At 48.7% G+C, this 26,922-nt stretch overlaps 1 protein-coding gene across 1 annotated transcript in view; it reads left to right on the top strand.

The window, feature by feature from the left end:
• Window positions 1-8,796: 8,796 nt before the first annotated feature.
• Window positions 8,797-26,922, top strand: part of NTN1 (netrin 1) — a gene marked incomplete at its 3' end in the record, with an annotated part of 185,444 nt that continues 167,318 nt past the window's right edge. The window contains exons 1-2 of the mRNA XM_082678842.1: window positions 8,797-8,867; window positions 9,325-10,406. Of these exons, the coding sequence (XP_082534968.1) occupies window positions 9,389-10,406 (1,018 nt within the window). The 5' untranslated portion in view covers window positions 8,797-8,867; window positions 9,325-9,388. The remainder of the gene's footprint in view (window positions 8,868-9,324; window positions 10,407-26,922) is intronic.

Here is a 26,922-nt window from a genome sequence, read left to right as displayed (position 1 = left end):
AGGAGCCATCTTTCATTGGTCACAATGACATGTGTGTGTGTAGGGGGGCGGTGGGATGTGACCGAGTGGCATTTAGTGGACAGGAATCAGGGATGCTGAATGACTATTCTGCCCCAAATGCCAACAGCACCTCTGCGGAGAAACTGTCTTAGGGAAAGAGTTTGTATTTGAGTCCTAAAATAGTACTTTTCAATTGAGAACCTTTCACCCTAGAAGAGTATTTCAAATTATTTCTCCCCCAGTACATCACCTTCTGCTAAACCTGTCTGTGTCCCACGAACCACGTGCACGACTTTTAGAGATCCTGCAATTCACCGTCCTCCTCCTGATGTCACTCCAGGCCCACCTCTACATTTGCTGGTTTCACTGAGGGGACCCCCTCCTTCAGATTTTGTGTAAATGTTCAGTGAGCCAAGCCCCAACTCTGGGCTCAGAGGTCCCCCACGATTTTCCCCACCCAGAGGATCATCCTTTCATTTGCACCCTTTGTTTCCCTCCTCCAAGGCCAGTCTTCCACCCAGGACAAAGCTTCCCCGGACGGTGACCCATTTTCTTTATTGTAACAGTGTTCAGGGTGGGACCTTGTCAAAAGCTTTGCGCAAATGAAAATAAATTACATCTGCTGGTTCCCCTTATCCACAGGCATTTTTCACCCCTTCAAAGAGCTCTGATAGATGAAAGGATTTGGCGGATTTGGGGTTTGTATGGGTTTCTCTGCCCAACTCCGGAATCCTCAACCAGGAAGCCGGCAATAGGGGAGGGCCTGAGCGAAGATGCAGATGAACAGCGTTGACGCAACGGACAAACCCCCCAGGAAACCTACACGCTATACCCGCTCGCTCTTACATGCTCTCAAACCCTTTCCGGAACAGTCACATCTCCTGACGTTCCTATCGAGGAACCTGGGATCCCTTGAGCAATCTCCATGAGGCTGATCAGGGGAGCGGGGCTCTCAAAGCCCCGAAATGAGAGGAGGCCCCTAAACTCTTCCAGGGTGAGTGATCTGAGGATTGAGTTAGTAGAAGACTAAAAAAAATCTCAAACACCCTCAACCATCGTATATTGAGCATCTACTCTGCCAGCTTCTTTCTTTTTACAGGTGCATCTTTCTAATCGCCCTGTCAAGCCTGTAAGGTAAGTGTGATGACCCCCATTTCACCGTGAGAAAACGGATGGGTTTCCTCCTCGATGGCTGAAGCAACTTGCTCAGGGTCACACAATTAAGTTGTGAATTGGAATCAAGGTTTGTCGAAGTCAAGTTCTTTCTGTTTCCGAAAGTAACACAATCAGTCCAGACTCCATTGAACCTTCTGGGGAGGCCAGGTGCCTGTATCAGTTTCCTCTGCTGCTACGATTTCCAGTCTGTGTTGGAAGTCCTGGGAACCACTTCATTTAACGTGTGTTCTCTTAACCGGACCAGGTGTGCTCAGAAGCACTGTCCAGCCAGGTCACAGCTCATACTTCTGGTAGACCTGGATCCCCTCTCCTGTCTAGAGATGGCTGAGACCCATTTGTATCAGATAATGTCAGCCAAGCCCGTCTTACCCACAGGTGCTGACTAAGAGCTGCAAACACTGGAACCAGACCATTTCAGTTCAAATCCCTGCTCTTCTACTCATCAGTGATACGAGCTTCAGCAAGTTACTTTCCTGAGTCTCAGTTTCCTCCTCTGTAAAATGGAGCTAATAATATCCCTATCTCATAAGGTTCTTACACGGATTATGAGTTCATGACTGACAAAGTGCTCAGAAGAGGGCTTGGCACACAGCAAGCCTTATGTAAATGTTTGACTTCAAAAGTAAAACCCTCAGTCATGCGCAAGGTGAAGGTCCCTCATGTCATCTCATTTCTCCAAAGCCCGGACTCTCCTCCTGTCCTCCTCCCTTGCAAACCATTAGCCCGTGCCATCTGGTGCCCCCCCATGATGGGATGTTCCCTCCCCTGCATCCTCACCCTGTTCACTGGTTGTCCCCAATTCCCCCGCCGCCTTCATGCTTACCCCCAAGCCTGGCCCTCCCCTGAGGCCCCACTCACGCTGTTCAGTGGGGCTGTGTTTTTCACCCACACCACACACACCCAGTGCCCAGGCAGGGGGAACCGTTTTCCTCTTCAATCCCCATTACTCTTTCCATCTTCATGAAAACGACGGCAACCCCTGCTCCTTTAAGGCCAGAACCACACAGTTGTCCCCCCATCCACATCTCATCCATGCCATCTCCTCCCCATCGAGGTCACTCTTCTCTTTCTTTGAAGAGGTTGATGCCGAAAGCTCGGCCTCTGTGCGCTGGTGCCGAATCGAATCTCGGAGACAGAGTTCTGGGTGAAGTAGCAAAGAATAGCTTTATTGCTTTGCCAGGCGAAGGGGGACATAGCGGGTTCGTGCCCTTCAAGAACTGTGTGTCCCAACCGGGGGAATATGGTGAGGAGTTTTACAGCAACGTTTCGAGGGCGGGGTTGCCGATAAGGATTAAAGGGCCTGTATTCCTTTAATCTGGCCTCAGGTGATCTGATCTCTGAAGAATGCTTCATCAAGTGGTTAGCGTCTTCCATTTGTTGGGGGTTTAGTTCTGCCAAAGAGCGAAGATATTGTTCTGTGTATCCCTTGAGGCGAAACCAGGAACCTGTCCCAAGGCTGCACTATTTTTTCTTGACTGCTACCCCCTTGTCTCTGCATCCCCTCCCTTCCCTGATTAGCAACTGTTTGAACCTGCCCTTTGGAACTCAGAGGTCATGGAGGCTGAACAGAAAGGCTCTCGCGCCCAGGAGCCCCACAGGGTGCTGCTTGGTTTCAAGATCAGCATCTGGGTCAGCAAGCCCGGATGCTGGTCCTGAGGAACTTTTAGCCCCGGTGGGCAGGCCATCTGGTCAACCTCCCCATCTTCAGACACCTCCCCCTCTGCTTCCCAGCAGAAACCCCCCTCTTGCCCTTGGCGGGGCTTGTCATCACCCACAGCTCAGCTTTGTTCCACCTCTGGAATCCTCGGCGCAGGCATCCAGTTTGGGACCATGGTCTCCTCAGTTATTCCCACCTCATCACTTCTATCTTTCTGACCCTCTAGACCAGCTCTGTCTAACAGAACTACCTGTGATGATGGGAAATGATCTTTTTTTTTTTTAATTAAAAAATTTTTTTTTGTCCACACAGCACATGGGATCTTAGTTCCCTGACCAGGGATTGAACCTGTGCCCCCTGCCTTGGAAGCACTGAGTCTTAACATCTGGACCACCAGGGACGTCCCAATGGAAAAGTTCTTTACTGGTGCTGTCCAAGTCAAGGGCAATGGAGGAACTTAGCTTTACATTTTATTGAATTTTAACTCATTCAAGCTGAAATGGAACATGTGACATGTGGTTATTGGCTACTGTCTTGAACAGCATGGGCTCTGGTCCCCGGCCTCTCTGTTTCTTCTCCCATCAGTGGCCTGTCTTCACCACCTTATCTCTTGAGCTTTGTCTCCATGGTCCATCACATCAGCCACATTGTCCCTCTGTCCCACCTCCTGGAAAAAACCTTCAACTCTGGATTAATCCAACGGTTCTGCTTTCTCCAGGTCTGCACAGGGGCCGCTGAGCACTGCTGGGGCATGACTTTGCTGGGTGGCATTCTTTCTTGTAGATGGTCACCAACTGCGATAGGTCTTTGAATTCTGCCCAGCAAGCATTATCCCCTTCTCCATAATGACCCAATCAAGACTTCCTGCCTTTCCAAATCTGCTCCCTCGCTCTCGGCAGGTGGCATTACTTCCTATTCTTTTGTAACAAGAGACGCTTTCGGACCACCTGACCACCTGTTTTACAAGGCTAGTTTTTATCCGTCTTCAACCTCCTTCTGCTTCCTATCAACATTCAGGCCTGTTCAAATAGCCTTATCTTATAAACAACAATAAAAAAAAATCCCAACCTTCCCTCAATCCCATGTCACCTTCCAATCACCCTATCTCTTTCCTGCCACTTGTTTTCACACTTCTGGAAAGTTGTCTATCCTTGCTATCTCCACTTTCTCACCTCCCATTCACTCTATAACCTGGGGTGGTCTGGCTTCTGTCCCCACCACTCCTCTGCCACTACCAGGCAAGGTCACCAAGGACTTCCTTGTAGTTCAATCCAAAGTACTCTTTCAGATCTTATCTTGACCTTGAAGGCATGCAACACCGCTCACCGCCCCTCCTTCCTTGGAACTTGCCCCTTGGTGTCTGGGACGCCTGAGTCTCCCCGTTTTCTCCCTCCTACTCTGGCTACTTCTTTGTTTTTTTTTTGTTTTTTGTTTTTTTTTTTTTTTTGCGGTACGCGGGCCTCACTGCTGGGGCCCCTCCTGTTGCAGAGCACAGGCTCCGGACGTGCAGGCTCAGCGGCCATGGTTCTCGGGCCCAGCCGCCCCGCGGCATGTGGGATCTTCCCGGACCGGGGCACGAACCCGTGTCCCCTGCATCGGCAGGCGGACTCCCAACCACTGCGCCACCAGGGAAGCCCCTACTCTGGCTACTTATAAGTTTTCATGAAACGGCCACATTTTTGTCTCGCACAGGCGATCCTCAGGCTTCCCACGTAAGGCTTGATGCCAAGAACGCTGGCTCCGCCTCCTGATCGCATTCCTGGCCCAAACACCTGGGAATGTGTTTTCTCACCCAAGAGCCTCACTGCTGTGTTTTGAAACACCAGTTTGTACTGTGACTCCTGCCACTCAGAGCCTGACACGCCTTTTTGGGTGTGTATTTATAACCCCCACTTTGAGAAGCTCTCACCACACTTGGACATCTGTTTTTTTGCATTTGTCCCCTCAAAGGGCAGTATGCTATAGGGACACTGACGAATTAGAAGGCGTCAAGAGAGGCTGCAGAGCAGTTGGCAAAGTGTCCTGCAAGAACTCATTAAAAGAACTGCGGGGGCTTTCCTGGTGGCGCAGTGGTTGAGAGTCCGCCTGCCGATTCAGGGGACACGGGTTCGTGCCCCGGTCCGGGAAGATCTCATATGCCGTGGAGCGGCTGGGCCTGTGGGCCATGGCCGCTGAGCCTGCACATCCGGAGCCTGTGCTCCGCAACGGGAGAGGCCACAATAGTGAGAGGCCCGCGTACCGCAAAAAAAAAAAAAAAAAAAAAAAAAAAAAGAACTGGGGGACTTCTCTGGCGGTCCAGTGGTTAAGACTCCATGCTTCCACTGCAGGGGGCACGGGTTCGATCCCTGGTTGGGGAACTAAGATCCCACATGTCGCACGGTGTGGCCAAAAAAAAAAAAAAAAAAAGAACTGGGAACATTTTACCTAGAAGAAAGAAAACTGAGGGATGATAGATGGCTGATTTCCAACATTTGAAGAGGTGAAGAGGTAGAGCCTTGGTCAAGGCGGCTGTGTGGAATTGGAATGGAACCAACTGTACAAGTGGCAGGGAGGAGGGTTTTCCCAGAACGTTGTGGACCTCCATGATGCAAGGTGACAGTCCTACCCACCAGGATCCACTGCGGAAGATAAGCTTAGACCTAAGTGATCACAATAAAAGTGGAAAGTGCCCCACCTCCCATACGCACATGCTTCCTGAAGACCACTGACCTAAGCTCGCTGGCGAGGTGCACCCCAGGGAGGATAATTTCGAACTTGCTGCCACACAACGTCCATCAAAAGCTCTGGGACAGAAACAACATAGCAAGAAAAAGCTTCAGAACGCTGGGCAATCCAGTCTTGAAGATACTCCAAAGTAGACCAAGTTGGGTGGGCAGTGAGTGGGGTACCCCAGTGTACCTCTTTCAGACCCATCCTTGTCAGGATGTCTTCCTGACTTGTGTTTTGTTGTGATGCTGTTGGCTTACATTATGGCCCATCACAGAAACCCTCCGAGAGGTTTAGGGATGGTGAGGATGTTTGCTTGTTACCTCACACTGTGTTCTCTTTATGAGGCCCCCCAGGAGAAATTCCTGTCTGATTTTAGTACCAAGAGTAGTAATTCTCTTGAGTAATAGGTCTGTTTTTAACTCATGGACACTTGGAATTGTGTAACTGACATAGTCTCCTTTTCACTTTGGCTGTGGGAAAGCTTAGGGACAAAGTTGTGGCCCACTCCCAGAAGATGAATAGGGCATCCCAGGGAGGGTTTCACCTTTATTCCCATCTCTACTTTGCCTTCCCTCTTGGTTTTTCTCCTCTTAGCTCTCCTTATTTTACTGTACACGATCAAGAACAGGAAGCAAAAATAAACAAAAATCACCAGTAATCTCACTATCCAGAGATACCCACAATTAGCAATGTTGTCTTTTTATGCATATTTTAAAAAAATAAAAATGAGAGTATACTGTGCCTAGTGTTTTTTGGGGGGCATAGTGTTTTGTAATTTCCTTTCTTCATTTTATAATATGTCACGAACGTCTTTCCATGTGATTAAATGTTCTTCTTTAAATAACTTGAAATTTCTCTGAAGAGCTAGCAATTTAATACTACCAATGAACATTTCTACATCCCCTTACTGTGTGCCTGGTTTTATGTACATTCACATATAAATTTATACGACGGTACACCCATGTAGATGATCTGAGTACAATATTTATTACACATATTATAAGCTATAATGTTCTTATGTGTTAACTCATTTGATGCTCACAACCCTGTGAGATAGAGATTGTTGCCCCCTTTTACAAATGAGGAAACCAAGGCACAGAAAGATGCAAAACTTGTCAAGGTCACACTCTGGCTCCAAAGCCTGTGCTCCTTGACTGCTGTGTTGCCTTTCAGTACGCCATTGGGATTTCACAGTCCACAGGGTTAAACATCAAAAAAAAAAGAAACGTTTATCTCCTTCCACCTCACTTTCTAATTTATGTTATTTTGCCTTGTTTTAAGTACCTTGTAAGTCACCTGAAATCCCCCTCTGCCACAAGGCAAGGCATAGATAAATAGTGTGGAGAGTGGTACATGGCACAAGAAGGCAAAGTTAAAATGTTACGCCAGGGGAGGGGATGAGTCCAGGCTGTCCTGCAATGGAATGGATTTCTTTCTTTGGGCTGCGGTGAACTCCCATCCCTGGAAGTTCACCGCAGCCCAAGGGTGCAGTGAACTAGGGTGGCTGTCTCTCAGGGAGGCTGGGGAAGGCCGTGGTCCAAAGAGACTGAGCTGGGCCAGGCTAGCCCTGAGGCCCCTTTTTAGATTCCCAGAGTTTATGAGAATACCAGTAAGACAAAATGAGGCACTCAGTGGAGTGAATGCAGCAAGTCAGCTGTTGGGCCAGAACCAGGACCCTGGGCTTTCAAGCCAGGTCTATTACTAGCTCACTCATCTAAAAGTAACAACCGCAATTCAGTTCCAAACTCTCAGCCCCGTGTATTCTTTTCCCAAAGTGCTTTGGCTGCTGCTGCAAGATGGTCAAAGGATGCTATTACTGTCCTCCCCCCTTTCGTTAAGGTGGCAGAGAAGGAGGCAAGGAGAAGCTGGGTGGCCCCGAGGATGCCCCATGAGACTCGAATTGGGTGGGATTATCCATTTGACAAGGGTGAGGAGAGGAAGAAGCCAAGTTTCTATGCCTGGATTTGATGTTTCCTAGCTGGCAGATCTTAGGCAAGTTTCTTCACCTCCTGAGACCTCAGTTTCCTCATCTGCAAAATGAAGCTTAATACCTACTCTGCAAAGCTGTTGTGGGCTCCCACAAGACAGTATGGGCCACAGCACCCTTCAGCACTGAGCCAGCAAGTACCTACAGGGCTGCCTCTGGATCTGGGGAGGGCTAGGCTGCCCCCAGCCTGAGCCTGACAGAGCCGTCTGGGAGGGGCGTTGGCCAGTGCCCAGGTGCCGTCCCGCTTTTTTCCCTCTTCACCCTCCAGCCCACCACAGCTCCCCGGGCAGGAAGAGGGCAGCTTTCCCGACAGATAGGCCCACCACACGGTGACAACTGTGGGGAGGGGGGCGGGGGAGCAGCTCTTTCTCTCCGGACCCCAGGGGCTTCGGGCGGGAGGGGTGAGCCAGCGGAGGCTCCATCTTCCTCGTCTCTTCCTTACGATCCTGGGCTGTCTGCCCACGGGGCACGGCCCTGTGCGCGGTGCCACCGGGGCCATCAGGCCGGGTTAGAGGAAGGCCCGACCCCGGCGCAGCAAAGAAAACAAACACAGATGTGTTTGCCTGGGACCAAGAGGGAGTAAATCGCCCCCTCCCCCCCGGCCTGCGCGCTCCCCCGGGCGTGGGGCCGGCGGAAACCTGCGGGGCTCTCCGCGCAGCGCGGGGCCGGGGCGACGCGGACAGACCGCGGCCGGCCCCTCCTCCCTCCGCGGGGTGCGCGCCGGGCCCAGCCCCCTCTCCGGGGTTTCCCCGGGCGCTCTCCTTGCTTTCCCTTTGTCTCTGCTTCTCCTTCTCGGGCGCCCCGGTTCCCACCCGCTCGTGTCCTCGCTCTCTCCGGGTCCCGGGCCGCTTCCCTTTAACTTTCTTCTTTCCCGGGGTTAAAACTTTGCGAGCGAGCGGGCGGCTGCTCGCCGACGTTATTGGCCGGCGCCCCGCCCGGCGGCCCCGCCCCCCGCCCCCGCGCTCCCCTCCGCCCCCCACTCCTTGCGCGAGTGGCGGCGGCGGCGGCGGCGGAGCCTTCGGGGGCGTGCGTGCGTGTGTGAGTGCGCGCCAGCCAGCGGGAGTGTGTGTGCGCCCCGGGCGCGGGCTGGGCGGCACTCGCACCGCGGCGGGAGCGCCGGGAGCCGGGCGGCCGCGTCGTCACTCGGGCGGGAGAGGCGGCGGCGGCGGCCGGGCCGGGGCTGGGGCAGCGGCGGCCGCGCCGGGCATGGAGCTGGCAAGCCCGCGCTGAGGCAGGGCGCTCCTGCTAGCAGCCAGCGAGAGGCTCTCCGCCGTCCGGCGCGCAGGCTCCCCGGCCGGGGCCGGGCAAACTTTTCTTTCTCTTTTGCCCTCTCCTGAGGTAAAGTCCCGAACGCGGACTCGCCGGCGGGGGTGCGATATGGGACTGCTGAGCGGGACCCCGGGCTGCGGGAGGAGGGGGCTCGGGCCGTGCGGGCTCGGGGGGGCCCACGAGCTGTCCTGCGTCCGAGTTTGGGGTGCTGGCAGGCCGGCCGCGGACGGGCGGACGGGCGCGGGCCGGACCCTCGGGCGGCGTGGAGGCGGCGGCGGGGAAGCCGAGCGATGGCCCGCGGCCCCGGCTCGCCGCCGGCCGGGAAAGAGAGGCGAGGGTGGTGCGGGGTTGGGGCCCCCGGATTCGCCTGCCCCCCCGGGACGCGGGGGAGCGAGGCGGGAGTTCGTTCGGCCGCGGGCTTGGTGCGGGGGAAGCCGGGCACTCGCCCGCGCCCCCGCTCGCCGCCCCGCCGGGGGGTGGAGGGCGCGGGGCGGCCTGGCTGAGCGCGGCTCCTCTCTCTCCGCAGGCGCCTTCTGCGGCGGGCGGACCGACTCCTCGGCGCGGCGGGGCCGGGGCAGGCTGGACGCAGCATGATGCGCGCAGTGTGGGAGGCGCTGGCGGCGCTGGCGGCGGTGGCGTGCCTGGTGGGCGCGGTGCGCGGCGGGCCCGGGCTCAGCATGTTCGCCGGCCAGGCGGCGCAGCCCGACCCCTGCTCGGACGAGAACGGCCACCCGCGCCGCTGCATCCCGGACTTTGTCAACGCGGCCTTCGGCAAGGACGTGCGCGTGTCCAGCACCTGCGGCCGGCCCGCCGGGCGCTACTGCGTGGTGAGCGAGCGCGGCGAGGAGCGGCTGCGCTCCTGCCACCTCTGCAACGCGTCGGACCCCAAGAAGGCGCACCCGCCCGCCTTCCTCACGGATCTGAACAACCCGCACAACCTGACGTGCTGGCAGTCCGAGAACTACCTGCAGTTCCCGCACAACGTCACGCTCACGCTGTCGCTCGGCAAGAAGTTCGAGGTGACCTATGTGAGCCTGCAGTTCTGCTCGCCACGGCCCGAGTCCATGGCCATCTACAAGTCCATGGACTACGGGCGCACGTGGGTGCCCTTCCAGTTCTACTCCACTCAGTGCCGCAAGATGTACAACCGGCCGCACCGTGCGCCCATCACCAAGCAGAACGAGCAGGAGGCCGTGTGCACCGACTCGCACACCGACATGCGCCCGCTCTCGGGCGGCCTCATCGCCTTCAGCACGCTGGACGGGCGGCCCTCGGCGCACGACTTCGACAACTCGCCCGTGCTGCAAGACTGGGTAACGGCCACCGACATCCGCGTGGCCTTCAGCCGCCTGCACACGTTCGGCGACGAGAACGAGGACGACTCAGAGCTGGCGCGCGACTCGTACTTCTACGCCGTGTCCGACCTGCAGGTGGGCGGCCGCTGCAAGTGCAATGGCCACGCGGCCCGCTGCGTGCGCGACCGCGACGACAGCTTGGTGTGCGACTGCAGGCACAACACGGCCGGCCCGGAGTGCGACCGTTGCAAGCCCTTTCACTACGACCGGCCCTGGCAGCGCGCCACAGCCCGTGAGGCCAACGAGTGCGTGGGTGAGTGGGGCACCGCGGGGACGTGGGCGGCGGGCGGGGACCCGGGCGGCTGCTCCCGGGCCTCGCGACCGAAGGTTCCCGAGGATTGCCCGCTTCGTTGATGTGGTGGGATTGGTGGGAGGCGCGTACGTGGAAATCCTGCACCGCGGAGCGCAGAGAGCTGGTCCGCTCGCGCTCGTGGCGCCGGCCGTGGACGCTCGGGTTTGCGTTCACTGCGCTGTGCGAAGCCAAGATGCGGGGAGGGGGCTTTGCAGAAAATTTGCCGACCGGTCCCCCTAACCCCAGATCCAAAGGCACACACTCTGTGCCTTCCCCTCAGTTTGGCGGGACCCTGGCGTCCACCTCCGCCCCACCCCCCCTCCCCTAGGGCTGCAGCTGCGCGCGCTGTTGGGGAACCCGGCCCGGTTCCCGGGAAGTTCCAGCTCCACGACCACAAATCCCTTGGGAGATGGCAAAGGGATTTGCAGTTTGGGGCCAATTCGGTACACGGCGACTATCACTCCTGCGTCCTCCATTTGTCTTTTATGGTTTGAAAATAGATATATATTTTTCTTTTGGACAGCCTGTTTGTGTTAGCAAAAGAATGATGTGATTTAAATTAATTACTATCTACAGATTACAAAAGAGAGTTCACTAATTATTTTAAACTAATTCAATCCCGCTCCAAAAAAGAAGTATACCAGATTTTTTTGTTGTTGTTAGCGTCAGGGTTCGGTGAAATTAAACAGTTCCGAATTAACTAAGGGCCCAGATTCTCGATTTCATGGCGTTTCGGTTCCTGAAAGAGAAATCTGACAAAACCGGCACTGGTGGATACTGGTTGGAAATGAGGCTTTAAAAAAAAAAAAAAAAAAAAAAAAAGGATCCGTTCTGTTTCTGAATCATACGACTTTGCTGCTGTAGAAACTCTGCGGCATCAGTTTCTCCCCAGGAGGACAAAAAAAAAAAAAAAAAAAAAGGAGGGGAAAGGTAGTAAGACCATACTCTGCTTTTCCAGCATGAGATGTAAATGCCCAAATCTCATGTTTTATTTTAATGAAAATCATCAACGTCAATCGTCAATATAGTTGGTCAGTACGCCCTTGGGTGTTCATCTTGCGTGGAATATAGATGTTTCCTCCCCCTCCCCCCAGCCCCACACAGCCGGTGTGAGTCTCTTCAATTGCTTCGGCCTCTGAGGCACATTACAAAGTTTGCTGGTCCCCACAAACACACGTTTTGAGGTCTGGTTCTGATTAATTGTGTCATGTTGTTGTCGAATAGTTTGTGCCTCATGACTGTGGATGTAGACTTTTGGAATGGAAAACATGTTTTGGAGAAGCCCGGTCGGCGCTGAGGCCCAGGCAGGCGTCCTGGTCTGAAGAGGGCTGTTCTCCTGTTGCGTGGCAGGGCCTCCATCTTTGCACTCCAAGTGTACGCTTTTGCAGACCTAATTGTCCTTCCCCCTACTTTAAGGGATGGAACTGGTTGCCTGTTGGAAGAGACTTTTCAGGATTCGGTGGCGAGATAGTGGTTACACCCCGGCTTAGTCGTCTTGGAGAATTAAAACTCCTTTGATCTGCTCCATTCCTTCAGAACTGTTGGTTTTTCCCATTTCTTCTCTTTCTTCTCCCCTTTCCTCTTTTCTTTTCTTCCTTTTGTGCGTAAAAACCTTTTATTGAGATTTAAAAGACCTCCCAGGGTTTTGCTATCAGTTTTAGTATGTATGTGCATATGAAAGATAACTTCTCATTGTCACCAGCAGGGTCTGATTGGAAAAAACACAAGTGAATACATCGAGGCAGATAAACTGGCTATGACGGTAGCATTTTACTGGCTTGAAGATTCCTCTTAGCAGGGGTGGTATTGTTCAGATACCACCCACCCCCATCTCTCCCTGTCAGTTTATGTAACCCGCAATTGTTATAACAATGGCCGTGTACTTGAAATAATTTCTATAGTCGAGGATTTTGTCTTTTGACCAAAGCACTAACTCTGTGCACAAATTGGATTGACTGGGTTTTTTTTTTTTTAAACCAAATTGAGCAATCAACATATTAACTAACGTAATTAGTAAGCCTTTTTGTTCAAAAAGTTTAATTAGGCCTAATAAGTACATAATCTACATGACAAATAATCGGCTAGCAATATTTTCTGGTTTTTACTGAAGTTATTTTAATTCTCAGTAGTTAAAGTATCTTTAAATCTTGCCAATTATTCAGTCATCTCATAAAAGCCAAGCCAATTCAACGATGTTAAAGTTATTTATAGTTTCCTTTTTGAATAGATGTTCTGATACCTTGTAGATATAGCCTCGGGAATGTCAGGTTGACTTCCCATAAAGTCTTAATTGAAGTCTTAGTGATTTTTCCATCATTCCGCAAAAGAGAAAGCCAGCAAAGACAATTTAGAAGTGATTTACAATTAAAGGTCGAGCTTTTTATGAAAAGGCCCTGAAGTGGAGATATGTGAATGAATTAGTATTTGACAGGTGTTCTGAGACACTACAGGGCACTGTGCTAGGAAAAAGCATTAATGAATCCTTCAAACACTAACTTTTGTACTCTCAGCGGCTCAGATTTTTTTCCCCAACATAATCCCATCTTGTGAATTTCACACTGTTGACATATTAAGTCAAGCTACCCAGATTATTTACAACTAAGGCAAAGTCTATTTTTAATTCTCAAAATGAGTTTTGATTAAAAATGAAGCATTATCACGGTCTTTGCCTTTCTAAAATAAAAAGACATGACATAATAAAGTGGCATCGTTCCCTAGGTTAACCCTCTCATCCCCGCTCCCTCCCCCAGTCCTAAAACTTGGAAAAAAATCGATATTATTATTTGACTAAATGGTTCTACACAGGGCTGAGGTGCTTTCGGTTTACTAAGAAATGCATATATCCTATCGGTTTTCTTTGGTCCAACTTTCTTTTTGGGGTTGTTTCAAGGTTAAGTTCTCTATGGAATAAACATGAACTTTTGTAAGGTCCAATTTTATTTTAAATGCAATTTTGGACTTCTTCCGGAGAAGAAAAAACCCAAAACAATATGAAAGAGAAGACTATGTATAACGTTACGGCCTCGACAGCTCTCCGTGGAATAACTAAATACTTTCTTCCGCCCATATGTATCAGCAGCGTTCACATGCTCTTACACACATGTGCATTTATATTCATTGTGTAAAGAAGCATCCGTGCATGGTGGTGGGGGGTGTACGTTCAAGAGAAAATGCATGAACAGTTTTAAACCACCTGGGTTGCTAGGCCCTTTTACCCCTCTTCCTTTTTTTTAAAAAAGAGCATCTGAAGACCATATTGTGTTTCATAAATTATTGACATCAGTTTTAATCAGTGTCCCCCTGACGTCGGAGCTGTGTTAGTATTTAGTGCCTGACGAAGCATGCTGTTTAATCTTACTGTGGGGATGTCAGCATGAACCCCTGCCTGGTTTGTGACAGGGTGAGCTTATGAAAACTCGTTTTGCGACTCACTCTATGGCTTGGCGTTGCCCAGCTGAAACCCAAAACCCACACAAAAGACGTCTCTGCAAGATGAGCACCGTGCTGGGCTGGCCTCCTATGGTCATGGGTACCTGCAACATAATGCTCGTAATTGTTTAAACATGGCTTTGGGAAGGGGTTCCCCAGGCTGTAAATGGCCCTGGTGCTCGGGCCTACCATCATCTTCCCCGGCAGGAGGGAGGTTATATGGGAGGCGTTGCCCTGAGAAATCTAATGCCCCGATAAAGACTCTTGCAAAATCAGAAGGCTAAAGTGATTTGCTGCCCAGTCTGGTACATAGGGATAGATAAGTGAATGCTTTTATAGTCCTAGTAATTATTGTCATAATAATTACATAATGTAATCATAATGTTAATTATGATTAACCCTCAATAATCATAATGTTAATTATGATTAACCCTTGAGGGCTTATTTTTTGCCAAACACTCAGATTAATTTAGTCATTTAATCACTGTGACTATGCTAGTAATAGGCCCTATCATTGTCCTTATTTTACAGAGGAGGAAACCGTAACTGAGAGATATTAAATGGTTTACCCAAAGCCACATAGCTAGTAGGTGGTGGAGCTAAGACTCCAGTCAGATGCTTTGTGCTTGGTTTTATTGCATCCTCTGTGCTGCCTCCCCGTAGAACGGATGGATGGATAAATGAACGGCAGTTACATGTACAGGCCGACCTCAGAGATATCGCGGGTTCAGTTCCAGACCGCGGCAATAAGGCAAGTCACACGAATCTCTCGGTTTCCCAGTGCCTGTGAAAGCTGTTCACACCATACTGTAGTCTATCAAGTGTGCAATAGCATTATGTCTAAAAGAATGTACGTACCTTAATTAAAAAATACCTCATGGCTAACAAATGCTAACCATCGTCTGAGCCTTCTGAGAGTCACAGTAGTAACGTCAGAAATCACTGATGACAGATCACCATAGCACATATAATAATAATGAAAAAGTTTGAAATATTGCAAAGAATGACCAAAATGTGACACAGAGGTATGAAGTGAGCAAATGCTGTTGCAAAAACAGTGCCAACAGACCTGCTCGAGGCTGGGTTGCCTCACACCTTCAAGTTGTAAGAAACACAATATCTGCGAAGTTCAGTAAAGCAAAGTGCGGTAAAGTGAGGTCTGCCGGTAGAGGAGAATTCGAGGAGACTAGTCAGAACAGCCTGTTACCTAGCAAGCTTGTTACCTAGCAAGCTTGTTACCTAGCAAGCTTGTTACCTAGCAAGCTTGTTCTTGCTAGAATTGGAGGTGTGTTGTATTGCATGACGTTATGTCATATGATATCATATATCATACTCGTATTTATTATGTTCATACATATTTAAATATGAAATTGTATATAAGAAGTCGTCCTTGATTGTAGCCATCAGGCCTAGTGGGAGCTGGGAGTTGTTTGTTTTTTTTTTTTGCGGTACGCGGGCCTCTCACTGTTGTGGCCTCTCCCGTTGCGGAGCACAGGCTCCGGACGCGCAGGCTTAGCGGCCATGGCTCACGGGCCCAGCCGCTCCGTGGCACGTGGAATCTTCCCAAACCGGGGCACGAACCCGTGTCCCCTGCATCGGCAGGCGGACTCTCAACCACTGCGCCACCAGGGAAGCCTGGAGCTGGGAGTTTTTAGGAATGTAAGTGAAGAGGGTTTAAGCACCTTTGTGTGGGTTCTCAGCGTGCACAGGTGTTGCTTATGGCCAAGTCTTTCTTTTTTTCTTTTCTTTTCTTTTCTTTTTTTTACTTTTTGGCCGCGCCGAGCAGCATGTGGGATCTTAGTTCCGGACCAGGGATCGAACCTGCACTGGAAGCGTGGAGTCTAAACCACTGGACCTCCAGGGAAGTCCTGGCCAAGTCTTTCTTGATTTCAGGGCCCATGATCCCTCTCAAAGGTGGTGGAACAGAGCTCGTAATCAGAAAATCCTTTCTAAGAAGCCCTTCTCCTTTGTCCCTAGTGTTCAGTATCCTGTTGTTTCTCTGGAACACACTGAAAAAAGTCTAGGAAGTGGCTAGGGAGTGTTGTTGTTAAAGAGGGGGGTTTAGTGGCGTATCCTGGTTGCTGGCGTGGTGCTGGTCGGTGCCGGGCATGTGTGTCAGCGGCACAGGACTGTCATTTATCGCTGTTGGCCCCGTGGCGGCTGGAGTGAGGGTCTCTGCTGGGGTCCTCATTAGCACCTGGTGGGCCCGGAGGTTGCTCCCCACTCTACCCAGAGAAGCCAGACAGAGCCGTGTCAACGTGCACCTTCTGGGGTGCGTCTGTGCCTTTCCAAGGCTTTGCCAAGGTCTCCTTTGGCCCTGCCCAGACTTCTCCCTGACTTCCTTCTCCTGTAGAAAAATGAGATCCTCGGAAAAGTATTTGAGACTTTATGGCCAGAGTAAACATTGGAAAGGCAGTGGGTTGAAATTCAGATGTTCCCTGGAAGGAATCCCCTCATTTTCTGCTCACAGCTGGTATCGATATTTCCTTCTTGAGATGAGTTGTGCTTTTCATTAAGTAAATTTTTTGTCTTGGGATTAAACCAACATTGTATTCTTAATAGACTTTTATGTTTACACTTCAAAAGTCCACTGGGTTGTTATTCGTGTTATCTTGATGGCTTCCACAGCGTCTGCTATGCACACTGGCCTCACCAAAATAAATGGCTCTCTAGGGAACTGGATTATAAAACGGTCTTATCTGTCGATGCTCTAGTACGGGTATTTTGTGAGCCAGTATTTTTTTTTTCTCTTCCTTTCAGAAGTGATAATCATACCTTGGGTTTCTGCAGTGCCTTTCATTAGAGGAAGACTGGAGGTCTCGGAGAGCTTTTGAAATGCTCAGGTTTTAAGCCTAATACTTGCAGAATGGCCTGCAGCATTTTGCCTGTCATCTGGAAAGACACACATCAGCCCTTGTGGTCTCCGAAGCCTCGGAAGATGTGGCATCGGTTTGGGCGGCCCAGGAGTTAGAATGCCTGTCCGGGGGGTGTTGGGTTGCATCCGGAAGGCAGACCACAAACCCCTACTAAGTGCCAGGCATCGTACTAGGTGCTTTACATGTGCTTTATGTCAGTGAATCAGATTTCCACGAAGGAAGCCTTTCGAAACCCGATGTCGCTGCCACCAAAGGGCAGTTTTTACACAAACAAAACTGAATGTAGACGGGGTACATCTTGGCTCGTTCAGTGGCGCTGTTGCATATACAGAGAGCAAGGGGTATCAGTGGCCCTTGTTTCGAGGGCTGATCACATAAAAGCCGTGTCCTATTGTAACCATCTCCGAGGGATGGTTCCGAACGGTGCCTGAAATCATTGAGCTGCCTGCGACAGTCCTTGGACACAGGGCTACCTGCCTCCACGCTGTCTGCTGTCTTGAGGTTTGATGTGTACAGCACGTGGGGAGTTCAGGATCGCATTTCTGTAGTCTTATTTCAAAAATGTAGCTCTCTTATAGACTCGGAATTAGATTTTCATTTGCCTTTGGAACATTATATAATTTATGTGAATTTCCCCTAAGTCAGAAGGCAGAGAGACCCATTCCACTTGTCAGTTCCTTGCCTGTAGAGATAATACTTCCTTCCCATTCCCAGCTCCTGGGAGGCCTTGGCTGGGTGTGTGTTCAGCCCTGACTATATTATTTTGTGCCAGTTCTGCTCTCTGACAGAGAGAAGGGACTGTGGTCATGGGATGGATGAGAAGTGAAATGCCTCTTGTCCGAGCCTTTTCCAACATTTAAGCGCCTGCCCCGAGCCTCCTTTTGCGATGGATGTTTCTATCTGCTGCATCCACTGGCACTCAGAGAACAAGGGAAGATGTCCTCAAGGAGACAGGTGTACCAGTCGTTCAGAAGTAGTGCCAAGGAATGGAGAAGTGTGGTCTGCCTTTGCCTCTGGCGGGGTCATTCCTGGAGATCCTGAGTCTTCTGCCATCAGGGTCATTGTATTAGCTAGAGGTAAGGTCATAATCACGTTGCAGTGCATTTGTGCATATAAAGACGATCCAGAAGAAAGATTTCCTCGTAGGTATGGCGGGCTTCTAGGTTATTTGAAGGGGTGAGTGGTTTTTCAGAGGTCAAAGTAAATTTGTTGGGTGAGAACCTTGAAAGGTAGAAAGTAACACTGAGAGGAACAGAAAGGTCACTATATCAACTGATAATCAATGAATCCTCCCAACCCAGCCTAGAAGGAGGCTCTAGAAGGCTGTCTCTGTGGGGCATTCAGGACTAGCCCATGTAAGATGTGCGAGGTATCAGCCTTCTGTGCAGGTGGTCCAGTTTTAGTTGAGGGCCCATTCATGCCCCTTCCTGGCTGGTGCTGTGGCTAGATTTTCTAAATTTTCCCCGGTCCTTTACCGCCTCCAGATAAGAGAGATTTTTGGTTGTCATGTCCAATTTTTCACACATTCCAGAGGCTCCACACCAAAGTTAGACCATCTGTAGGACCGCAGGCACCTTTAAAGGGGCTGGGTTTGAATAAATGAGTGTTAGGTAACAAGGAAATAAGGTAGATTCTCTTTTAGTTTCCTGAGCACCAGTATGTTGCATTACGTCCCATATTTGATGGAACATCCCAAAGGGATGGACACTTCCCACTGCCTGATTATGGTGGTTGCGGCTTCTGATTTCATCTGTTCCTGCTTGGAGTGGCTGTGGTGAGTACTTGGCAAACGCATCACCCCTTTCCAATTCTGAAACCAGGGCAGACATCACTAATCAATCACAGCACTCTTTTCTCCTAAGTCCAGAAATGGTCTTAGGGCATTAGACTCCTTTTCAATATAATACCTTAGGCAGCTGTTACTCCTTAGAGTTAGCCTAGGAGATAAAAACTAAGACAGTTTTGGTCCCGGGAGACCTTCCCCTGCTCCCCCAGCCTGCAGGCAGAGAAGTACACTGTAAGTAGACGTTTCTGGAGCAATCAGTGGTCAGGTGACTCTGTTGGGTCTGGGGATGTAAAGCAGTGGGAAGTGATGCCCTCCCCGCAGGTGGGATGCAACCTCATCGGGCCTGAGGCTCTTCCCACCCTAGAAGTCGGGCCCTGGACCCCACACCAGGTCTGCGTGGCATCGGGAGACAGAACTCTACACAGGCAAGGACTCTGCTTACATTTGGGCTGACACAGAAAGTGCTGAACGATAACAGCGCCAGTCCCGGCATGAAAAAGGAAACACATTGTGTTTACAGATACGGAGCTTGGCCTCCGAAACGAGAAAGTACCTTTGGATCGGGTGCCCCAGGGCAGGGCTGTTGGACGGCGGCCCCCCTGCTTTGAGTCCTGCGGCCAACGCGTTTCCTCTCTCCGCAGCCAGACCTCAGAGGTGGGCAGGTCGATCGAAGCCAACTCTTTCTTCCCAGACCCAGCCCTGTCTCACTCCACAGCTCAGAGCTGGGGAGAATTCATTGTGAGAAAGTGCTCGACCTGCCCAGCTACCACGAGGAAGGAAATTGCTTCTCACTCCAATCCACAGAAACCCATGGGGCTTAAACCAGGAGTGGGGGCAGATCTGCCATCATTGCTACCCAGACATGCCAGGGGAGAATGGGACTGGACATCCTCTGTATTTCTCACCCCAGTTTGTTGTTGGAACCGAGGTGAGGGAGCTGTTTCTTGTTTTATCTGATTGTATTTGTTTTTTGTATTTTGGCCACGCCGTGCGGCATGCGGGATGGTTCCCCAACCAGGGATCAAACCTGGGCCTCCGCAGTGGAAGTGCCGAATCTTAAGCACTAGGCCGCCAGGGAATTCCCTGTTTCTTGTTTTAAATCGAAGGTGTCTGCGGAAGAATGTGACCCACGTTGAAGTGGAAAGCAAGCTCTGATTTTCCTGCTGCATAGAAATGGTTCAGTTCTAAAATCAAGATCAGAGAGCACAGCGTTCTACTGAATAATATATGAAATACCAAGATGTGTGTATTAGGCGCTATGGTTGAGAGAACCCACCTCCAGCTTCAGACTGCTTGGGTTGAAGTCCTGGCTCCACCCTTGCAGTGCGACCTTGGGCGTGTTATTGAAGTTCTCAGTGCTTTCAATGCCTTCTGTGCCCTGGGGGGCTCCACTGAAGACCACGCTGGTATATGGGGTACAGTGCCGAGTGAGAGGGGCCCTTGCATTGTGTTAGGGAGGGGGCTCAGAAGAGGGCCATAAGAAGGAGACCCCCGAGGCAGGGTGCTCCTTCTAGACTAGGGGCTTTCTTTTTTCTTTTTACTTTAAAAAATTTTTTTTTAATTGAAGCATAGTTGCTATACAATATTATATAAGTTACAGGTGTACGTATAGTGAGTCACAATTTTAAAGGTTATATTCCATTTGTAGTTATTATAAAATACTGGCTATGTTCCCCATGTCGTACAAGATATCCTTGTAGCTTATTTTATAACTAATAATATGTACCTCTTAATCCCTCACCTCCAAATTGCCCCGCCCCTTCCCTCTCCCCACTGGTAACCACTAGTTTGTTCTCTATATCTGTGAGTCTGCTTCTTACTTGTTTTGTTTCGTTATATTCACTAGTTGGTTGTATTTTTGTAGATTCCACATATAAGGGATCTCATACAGTATTTGTCTTTCTCTGTCTGGCTTATTTCACTTAGCACGATGCCCTCCAAGTCCATCCATGTTGCTGCAAATGGCAAAATTTCATTCTTTTCTATGGCTGAGTAATATTCCATTGTATGTATACATATATTTATTCATCTATCTGGTGATGGACACTTAGGTTGCTTCCATACCTTGGCAATTGTAAATAATGCTGCTATGAGCATTGGGGTGCGTGTATCTTTTCAAATTAGTGTTTTTGGGTTTTTTGGATATATACCCGGGAGTGGCGTTCCTGGGTTATAGGGTAGTTCTACTTTTAGTTTTTTGAGAAACCTCTATACTGTGTTCTACAGTGACTGCACCAATTTACATTCCCACCAACAGTGTACAAGGGTTTCCTTTTCTCCACATCCTCGCCGACACTTGTTATTTGTGTTCTTTTTGATGATAACCATTCTGGCAGGTGTGAGGCGATAGCTCATTGTGGTTCTGATTTCCATTTCCCCGATGACTAGCGCCGTTGAGCATCTTTTCACGTACCTGTTGGCCACCTGCATTTCCTCTTTGAAAAAATTAGACTTGGGGCTTTTTATCAGCACCCTCACTACTGCCATGCTCTGTTCGAAACATTCTGCAAATATTATCTTGTTTAGTCCTCATAACAGCCTTAGGAGGTGGGTTCTGTTATGAGTATAATTAAGTCAGTTTCTTCACTGAAGTATAACATAATGTACAGAAAAGCACACGAATGCTTAGTGCACAGCTCAGAACTGTTCATGATGGTAGACACACCTGCATAACCAGCACCCCAGATGCTGCCGAGGGCCCCTCCAGTCACCACGCCCCTTACCCACCATGCGTTGAATTGACTGTTTTTGAACTTCACGTAAATGGAATCATATCCTGGCGGCTTAGGCTCAAGTAGTACGTTTGTGGTATTTATCCATGGGTGGTAGTAGTTTTATTCGTTTTCATTGCTATGCTGTAGTGTTCCGTGATACCCATGGATAAACTTATTTATTTGTTCCATTTACGGTGGACGTTTGGGTTGTTTCCACATTTTAGCTGTTAAAAATAGTGCTGCCGTGGCTGTACTTACCCATGTCTTTTGATGCCTATTTGAATGCATTTCTGTTGGGGATGTGTCTAGAAGTGGAATCTCGTGCCCTAGGGTAGGTATCCGTTCAGCTCTAGTACATTGTGTTTATCCGTTGGTCACACGTTTTGTAGAAAGCGGTCGTACACGTTTACATTTATGCACCATTTTGCAGGTGAAAAAATGGGGCACGCACAGGGTACAGGCCTCGCCCAGGGTCTCACAGCCGGCAGTGGTGGAGTTGGGGTTAGAATCTAGGCAGTGTGGTTCTGGCGTCTTGTTTTCCACCACTGTGCCTGACTGCCTGTCTCTTTCACCTGTATGTACCCTGTCAAGGAAAACCGTTAATACTGGGGGCAAAGGTGACTTTGGGCCAGTCCCTTCACTTGTCTGGGCCTTGGTTTTCTCTTCTGTAAAATGAGGGCTTGGGCCGCAAAGACCATCTTGAGCACTCACATTTCTGTGCGCCAGTGGACGCACCTCCTTCCTGAGGACTTTTCCCAGCTACGTGACCCACCCCTTCCATTCCCATCTCCACCAGAGGCAGCTCTACAGTGTGAGCGATGTTATTTCCCACCACCTCCATTCCACTGGGGTGCCCTCAGGAGACCGCGCAGGCTCTGATTGGAGGACTCACTTGGGCCTGCCCTTCAGGACTTCCTGGAATTTCCAGGAAGGGGGAGGGGGAGACATGGGACCTTTGTTCCATCTTTGCCCTCTGGCATGTCAGCCACCCAGCCTTCTCTCTTCAGTCACGCGTGTTCAGCTGAATGAACGTTCACAAAATCAACTCACTTGTGTAACTAGCGCAGCCGTCAAGAAATAAGATATTTCCAGAAGGCCTCGTCATGCCTTTCACGCCACCACCGCATTGTGTAGCCACCATCTTGACTGCTAACACCATAGATTTCGTTTTGCCTGTTCTCGAACGTCACATCCGTGAAATCAGACTGTGTGTTTTCTTCAATACCTGGCTTCTTTTGCTCAGCAGTATTTCCTCGTAAGTAGTCGTAATCATAACTTATCCTCTGGTCCTTTTTAGTTTGATGGGTGAGCGCAGTTTCTTGGAGGTACTGATCCTTCTGCTTGTTCAGCCTGCGCACCTTTGCTCATGGTGAATGACTTTCCTCATGTGTTTGGCACTGACGGTGAGCTTTTCTTTATCTGGGATTTTGTGGAATTCCCACGGGTCTTAGTTCTGGAAATGTCCCTTCTGAGTGATTTCGCATTTGATTTTGCCAGACATCCTGGAGGTATCATTGGCTTGGGACCGCTTTTTCCATTAATTAATTATCTTAGAAATTCCTCTATCAAATGAGGAGTATGTATTTTGATTCCAATCATTTTCAGACCTGGGGTTTCATTTTCTCACTGAAGACTCTTTCTCCCTTTACTCAGGAGTTTTGAGGGGACTTCCCCGGTGGTCCAGTTGTTAAGAAGCCGCCTTCCAATGCATGGGATGTAGGTTTGATCCCTGGTCGGGGAACTAAGATCCCACATGCCGCAGGGCAGCTAAGCCCGTGCACCACAACTTAGAAGCCTGTGTGCTGCAGTGAAGATCCCGCGTGCCGCAACTAAGACCCGACACAGCCAAAAAAAAAAAAAAAAGTTTTGGGTAGAGACACACTTTTGCTGTCAGATTTTTAGTCCCCTTTTCACTTACGGTGCATTTGGAAGGTCCAGGCTTTGGCCACCTGGATTACTGACCCTAACGGGTCTCCCTGCCTCTATCCTTGTACCCCAAGCTCTTACTGGTAGTTCCCTCTGCCCAGATATCCCAATGGATGGCTTCCCTGACTCCTTCAAATCCTTGGTCAGCTGTCATTCCTCAGTGCAGCCTGACTATCCTATTTAATGATCCTAAAATAGCCCCCTCATCCGTGTCTGTCTGTCTCTTTCAAACACACACACACTCACAAACACGCACACTTATACTTCTCGTCACCTTTATCCTGCGCTACTTTCTCCTTTCTTCCCCCCACAATGCTTATATCCTTCTGGCATACTATGGGGTTGGCCAAAAAGTGTGTTTGGTTTTGTCCGTAAGATCTTACGAAAAACCCAAACGAACTTCTTGGCCAGCCCAATATTTGATTTAGTTATCTATTGTGTTTATTAACTATCTTCGCATCCTGCCACTTGCTCTGTTCTAAGGCACTTGTTAATTTACATAAGGGCAGGAATCCTTGTCTCTTGTTCACAGGGAGCCTGGCATATAGTAGGTGCTCATTAAATATGGTGAAGAAAAAGAATGCAAGACCTCCTTTCTAACTCCTGGCCTTTTAAGACCCAAGGTCTCATCTCATGTGTGCAGGTGTTAAAAACTCAAGGCCAAAGCCATTAAGGCCTGTCTCCAGGTCTGATAGCCAGTCTTCCTTTCCCCTTATCTCTCTCCTCCTTCCCTTCCCTCCTTACTCACAAACACCCCATGGTTCCTCCAGCACTTGGGAATTTCCTTTTATTGCTTGTGAGATATACCATGCATTACATATTCTTAAAAATTATTTTCATCTAGTATTTCTGCAGTGGTCGGGCGTCTGCATTAGCTCAGTATACCTTGTTGCCAGAACTCAAAGTCCTATCTTTTAATCTTCGTCCACCTGGAATTAATTGTGACATACGGTGTGAGGTAAGGATCCCTTTTTTTCCAGCAAACATTTAGCCAGTTATTCAATGACAGTTGCTGAAAAAAAAATTATTCTCAGCCATTTGAGATGCCATATTATTAAATGCTTAAGTATTATATAAACTTGGATCTATTTTCTAGATTTCCCATTTTGTTTCACTGATCTCTTTTCCTTCCACTGCCTATCTGTTTGGATAGTGCGTTTCATTTCTGGTGGGCTCAGCATTTACTCATTTATTCTTTTTCATTTGTTCCTTTTGGTTATTCTCGTTGCTATTCTTATGTATTTACATATGTATGCATGCATGTATAGGCTTTAGATGAGTTTATCAAGTTTCAGTACAGACACCATTGCTAATTTGGTGGCACTGTAGTTAAAATGAAGTTGGTGATAGTTGATAACTTTTTTTTTTTTTTTTGTCACACCGCATGGCATGCAGGATTTTAGTTCCCTGACCAGGGATCGAACCCGTGCCCCCTGCAGTGCAAGCACGGAGTCTTAACCACTGGACCACCGGGGAAGTCCCTACATTTTAAAAATTGTAACCGTAATCAACATGACTGTTGTACTTAATGATTTCGTTATTTAAATGTCTCCATTAGGGTTGTTAGGATGCCAAAAGGGTAGGATGTTAAGTCTAAATAAAATCATAGATTGACTCTCTGCTGGATAAATTTTTAAAACAGTATTAGTTGAAATTCAATAAATTGCACATATTTAAGGAATGTAGTTTGGAAAGTTTGACATATGTATTTACCTATGAAACCATAACCACAATGAAGATAAAGAACGTATCCACCAGCCTCAAGTGTTTCCTAATGCTCCTTGGTAATTCCTTGCATACCTTCTGCTGTTTCCGTCACTGTGCTTTCTATCATTTTATATTAGTTTGCTTTTTCTAGAGTTTTATATAAATGGACTAATACGGTATGTATTTTTTTTGGTCTGGTTTTCCTCAGTTTTCAGGATTATTTTGAGACTTATCCATGATGTTACGTACCTCAATAGTTCACTCCTTTTTTCTGCTGGATAGTAGTCCATTGTATGGAAATACCAAAACTCATCTATTCATCTGCTGATAGACATTGGGTTGTTTGCAGTTTTTGGCTTTTACAGGGAAATTAGCAGCTGTGAACATTCTTGTACACATTTTTGTACGGACATATGCTTTCATCTCTCTTGAGTAAGTCCCTAGGAGCAGAATGACTGTGTGATATGGTAATGGATGTTTAACTTTTTTTTTTTTTTTTTTTGCGTTACGCGGGCCTCTCACTGTTGTGGCCTCTCCCGTTGCGGAGCACAGGCTCCGAACGCGCAGGCTCAGCGGCCATGGCTCACGGGCCCAGCCGCTCCGCGGCATGTGGGATCCTCCCGGACCGGGGCACGAACCCGTGTCCCCTGCATCGGCAGGCGGACTCTCAACCACTGCGCCACCAGGGAAGCCCGGATGTTTCAGGGAAGCCCGGATGTTTAACTTTTTAAGAAACGGTCAAACTGTTTTCCAAAATGGTCGCACCACTCTACATTCATACCAGCAGTGTGTGAGCATTCCAGTGTCTCCAACTCCAGGTCCTCACCAGCATGTGATATGGTCAGTCTTTTTAAATTTTAGCCGTCTCAGTGGTTATAGAGTAGATGACCTTTACAATTTTAAGTCTTACAATCCAGAAGCATTGAACATTTTCATTTTTTCATATCTTCTTTTATGCCTTTCTGTAGCGTATATACATTTCTTTATATTAGCCTTATACTTTTTAACAGAAAATTTATTTCTGTGTGTTTATAATTTTTATTACTATTATGAAAGGCCTTTTTTTTTCCTTCCTCATTTTATTTTCTAACGATATTGCTGACATATAGGAAAGTTGTTGATTTTTATATAAATATTTTGCAACCTGCAATTTTACTGAACTCTTTTAAAATGAATTCTCATAGTTTTTCCATGAATTCTCTTCTCAAATTTCTTTCATATTCAGTTATAGCCCACAAATCATGAATATTTTAGCTCTTGTTTCCACTGCTTGGACTTTTATTTTTCTTGTTTTACTGCATTGGATAGAACTTCAAAGTAATGGTATATGATGATGGTAAGATACACCCTTGTGTTGATCCTGACTTGAGTGAGAATGTTTCTAGAGTTTCATCATTAAGTATGTTGTTTGTTACTAGTTTCAGATAGATCTTTATTGTGCTCAAAGGAATGACCTCTATTCTTGGTTTACTGGGAGGTTTGCTCCTTTTTGTTGTTGTTGTTGTTTTTTTTTTTTTGCGGTACGCGGGCCTCTCACTGTTGTGGCCTCTCCCGTTGCGGAGCACAGGCTCCGGACGCTCAGGCTCGGAGGCCATGGCTCACAGGCCCAGCCGCTCTGCGGCATGTGGGATCTTCCCGGACCGGGGCACGAACCCGTGTCCCCTGCATTGGCAGGCGGACTCTCAACCACTGCGCACCAGGGAAACCCCTTTTTGTTGTTTTAAATCAAGAATATGTGGAATGTTAACCCTTTAGCTATCAATCAAAATGATCATATAATATTTCTCCTTCATTATATTAAATAATGAATTACATTAATTGTTTTATAAAATTTTTAATAGCTTTATTGAAATATAATTTCCATACTATACAAGTCACCCATTTTAACGCATACAATTCAGTGGTTTTTAGTGTGTTTATAAAGTGGTGCAACCATCACTAAAATTAATCCCAGAGCATTTTTGTCATCACCAGAAGAAACCTTGTACCCATAGCAGTCACTTGTACCCATAGCAGTACTTGTACCCATAGCAGTCACC

Source organism: Grampus griseus (assembly GCF_964374135.1).
Source record: "Grampus griseus genome assembly, chromosome: 20".
Classification (NCBI taxonomy): domain Eukaryota; kingdom Metazoa; phylum Chordata; class Mammalia; order Artiodactyla; family Delphinidae; genus Grampus; species Grampus griseus.
The sequence above is the reverse complement of the archived record's forward strand: the minus strand, read 5'-3'. Positions and strand labels throughout refer to the sequence as shown.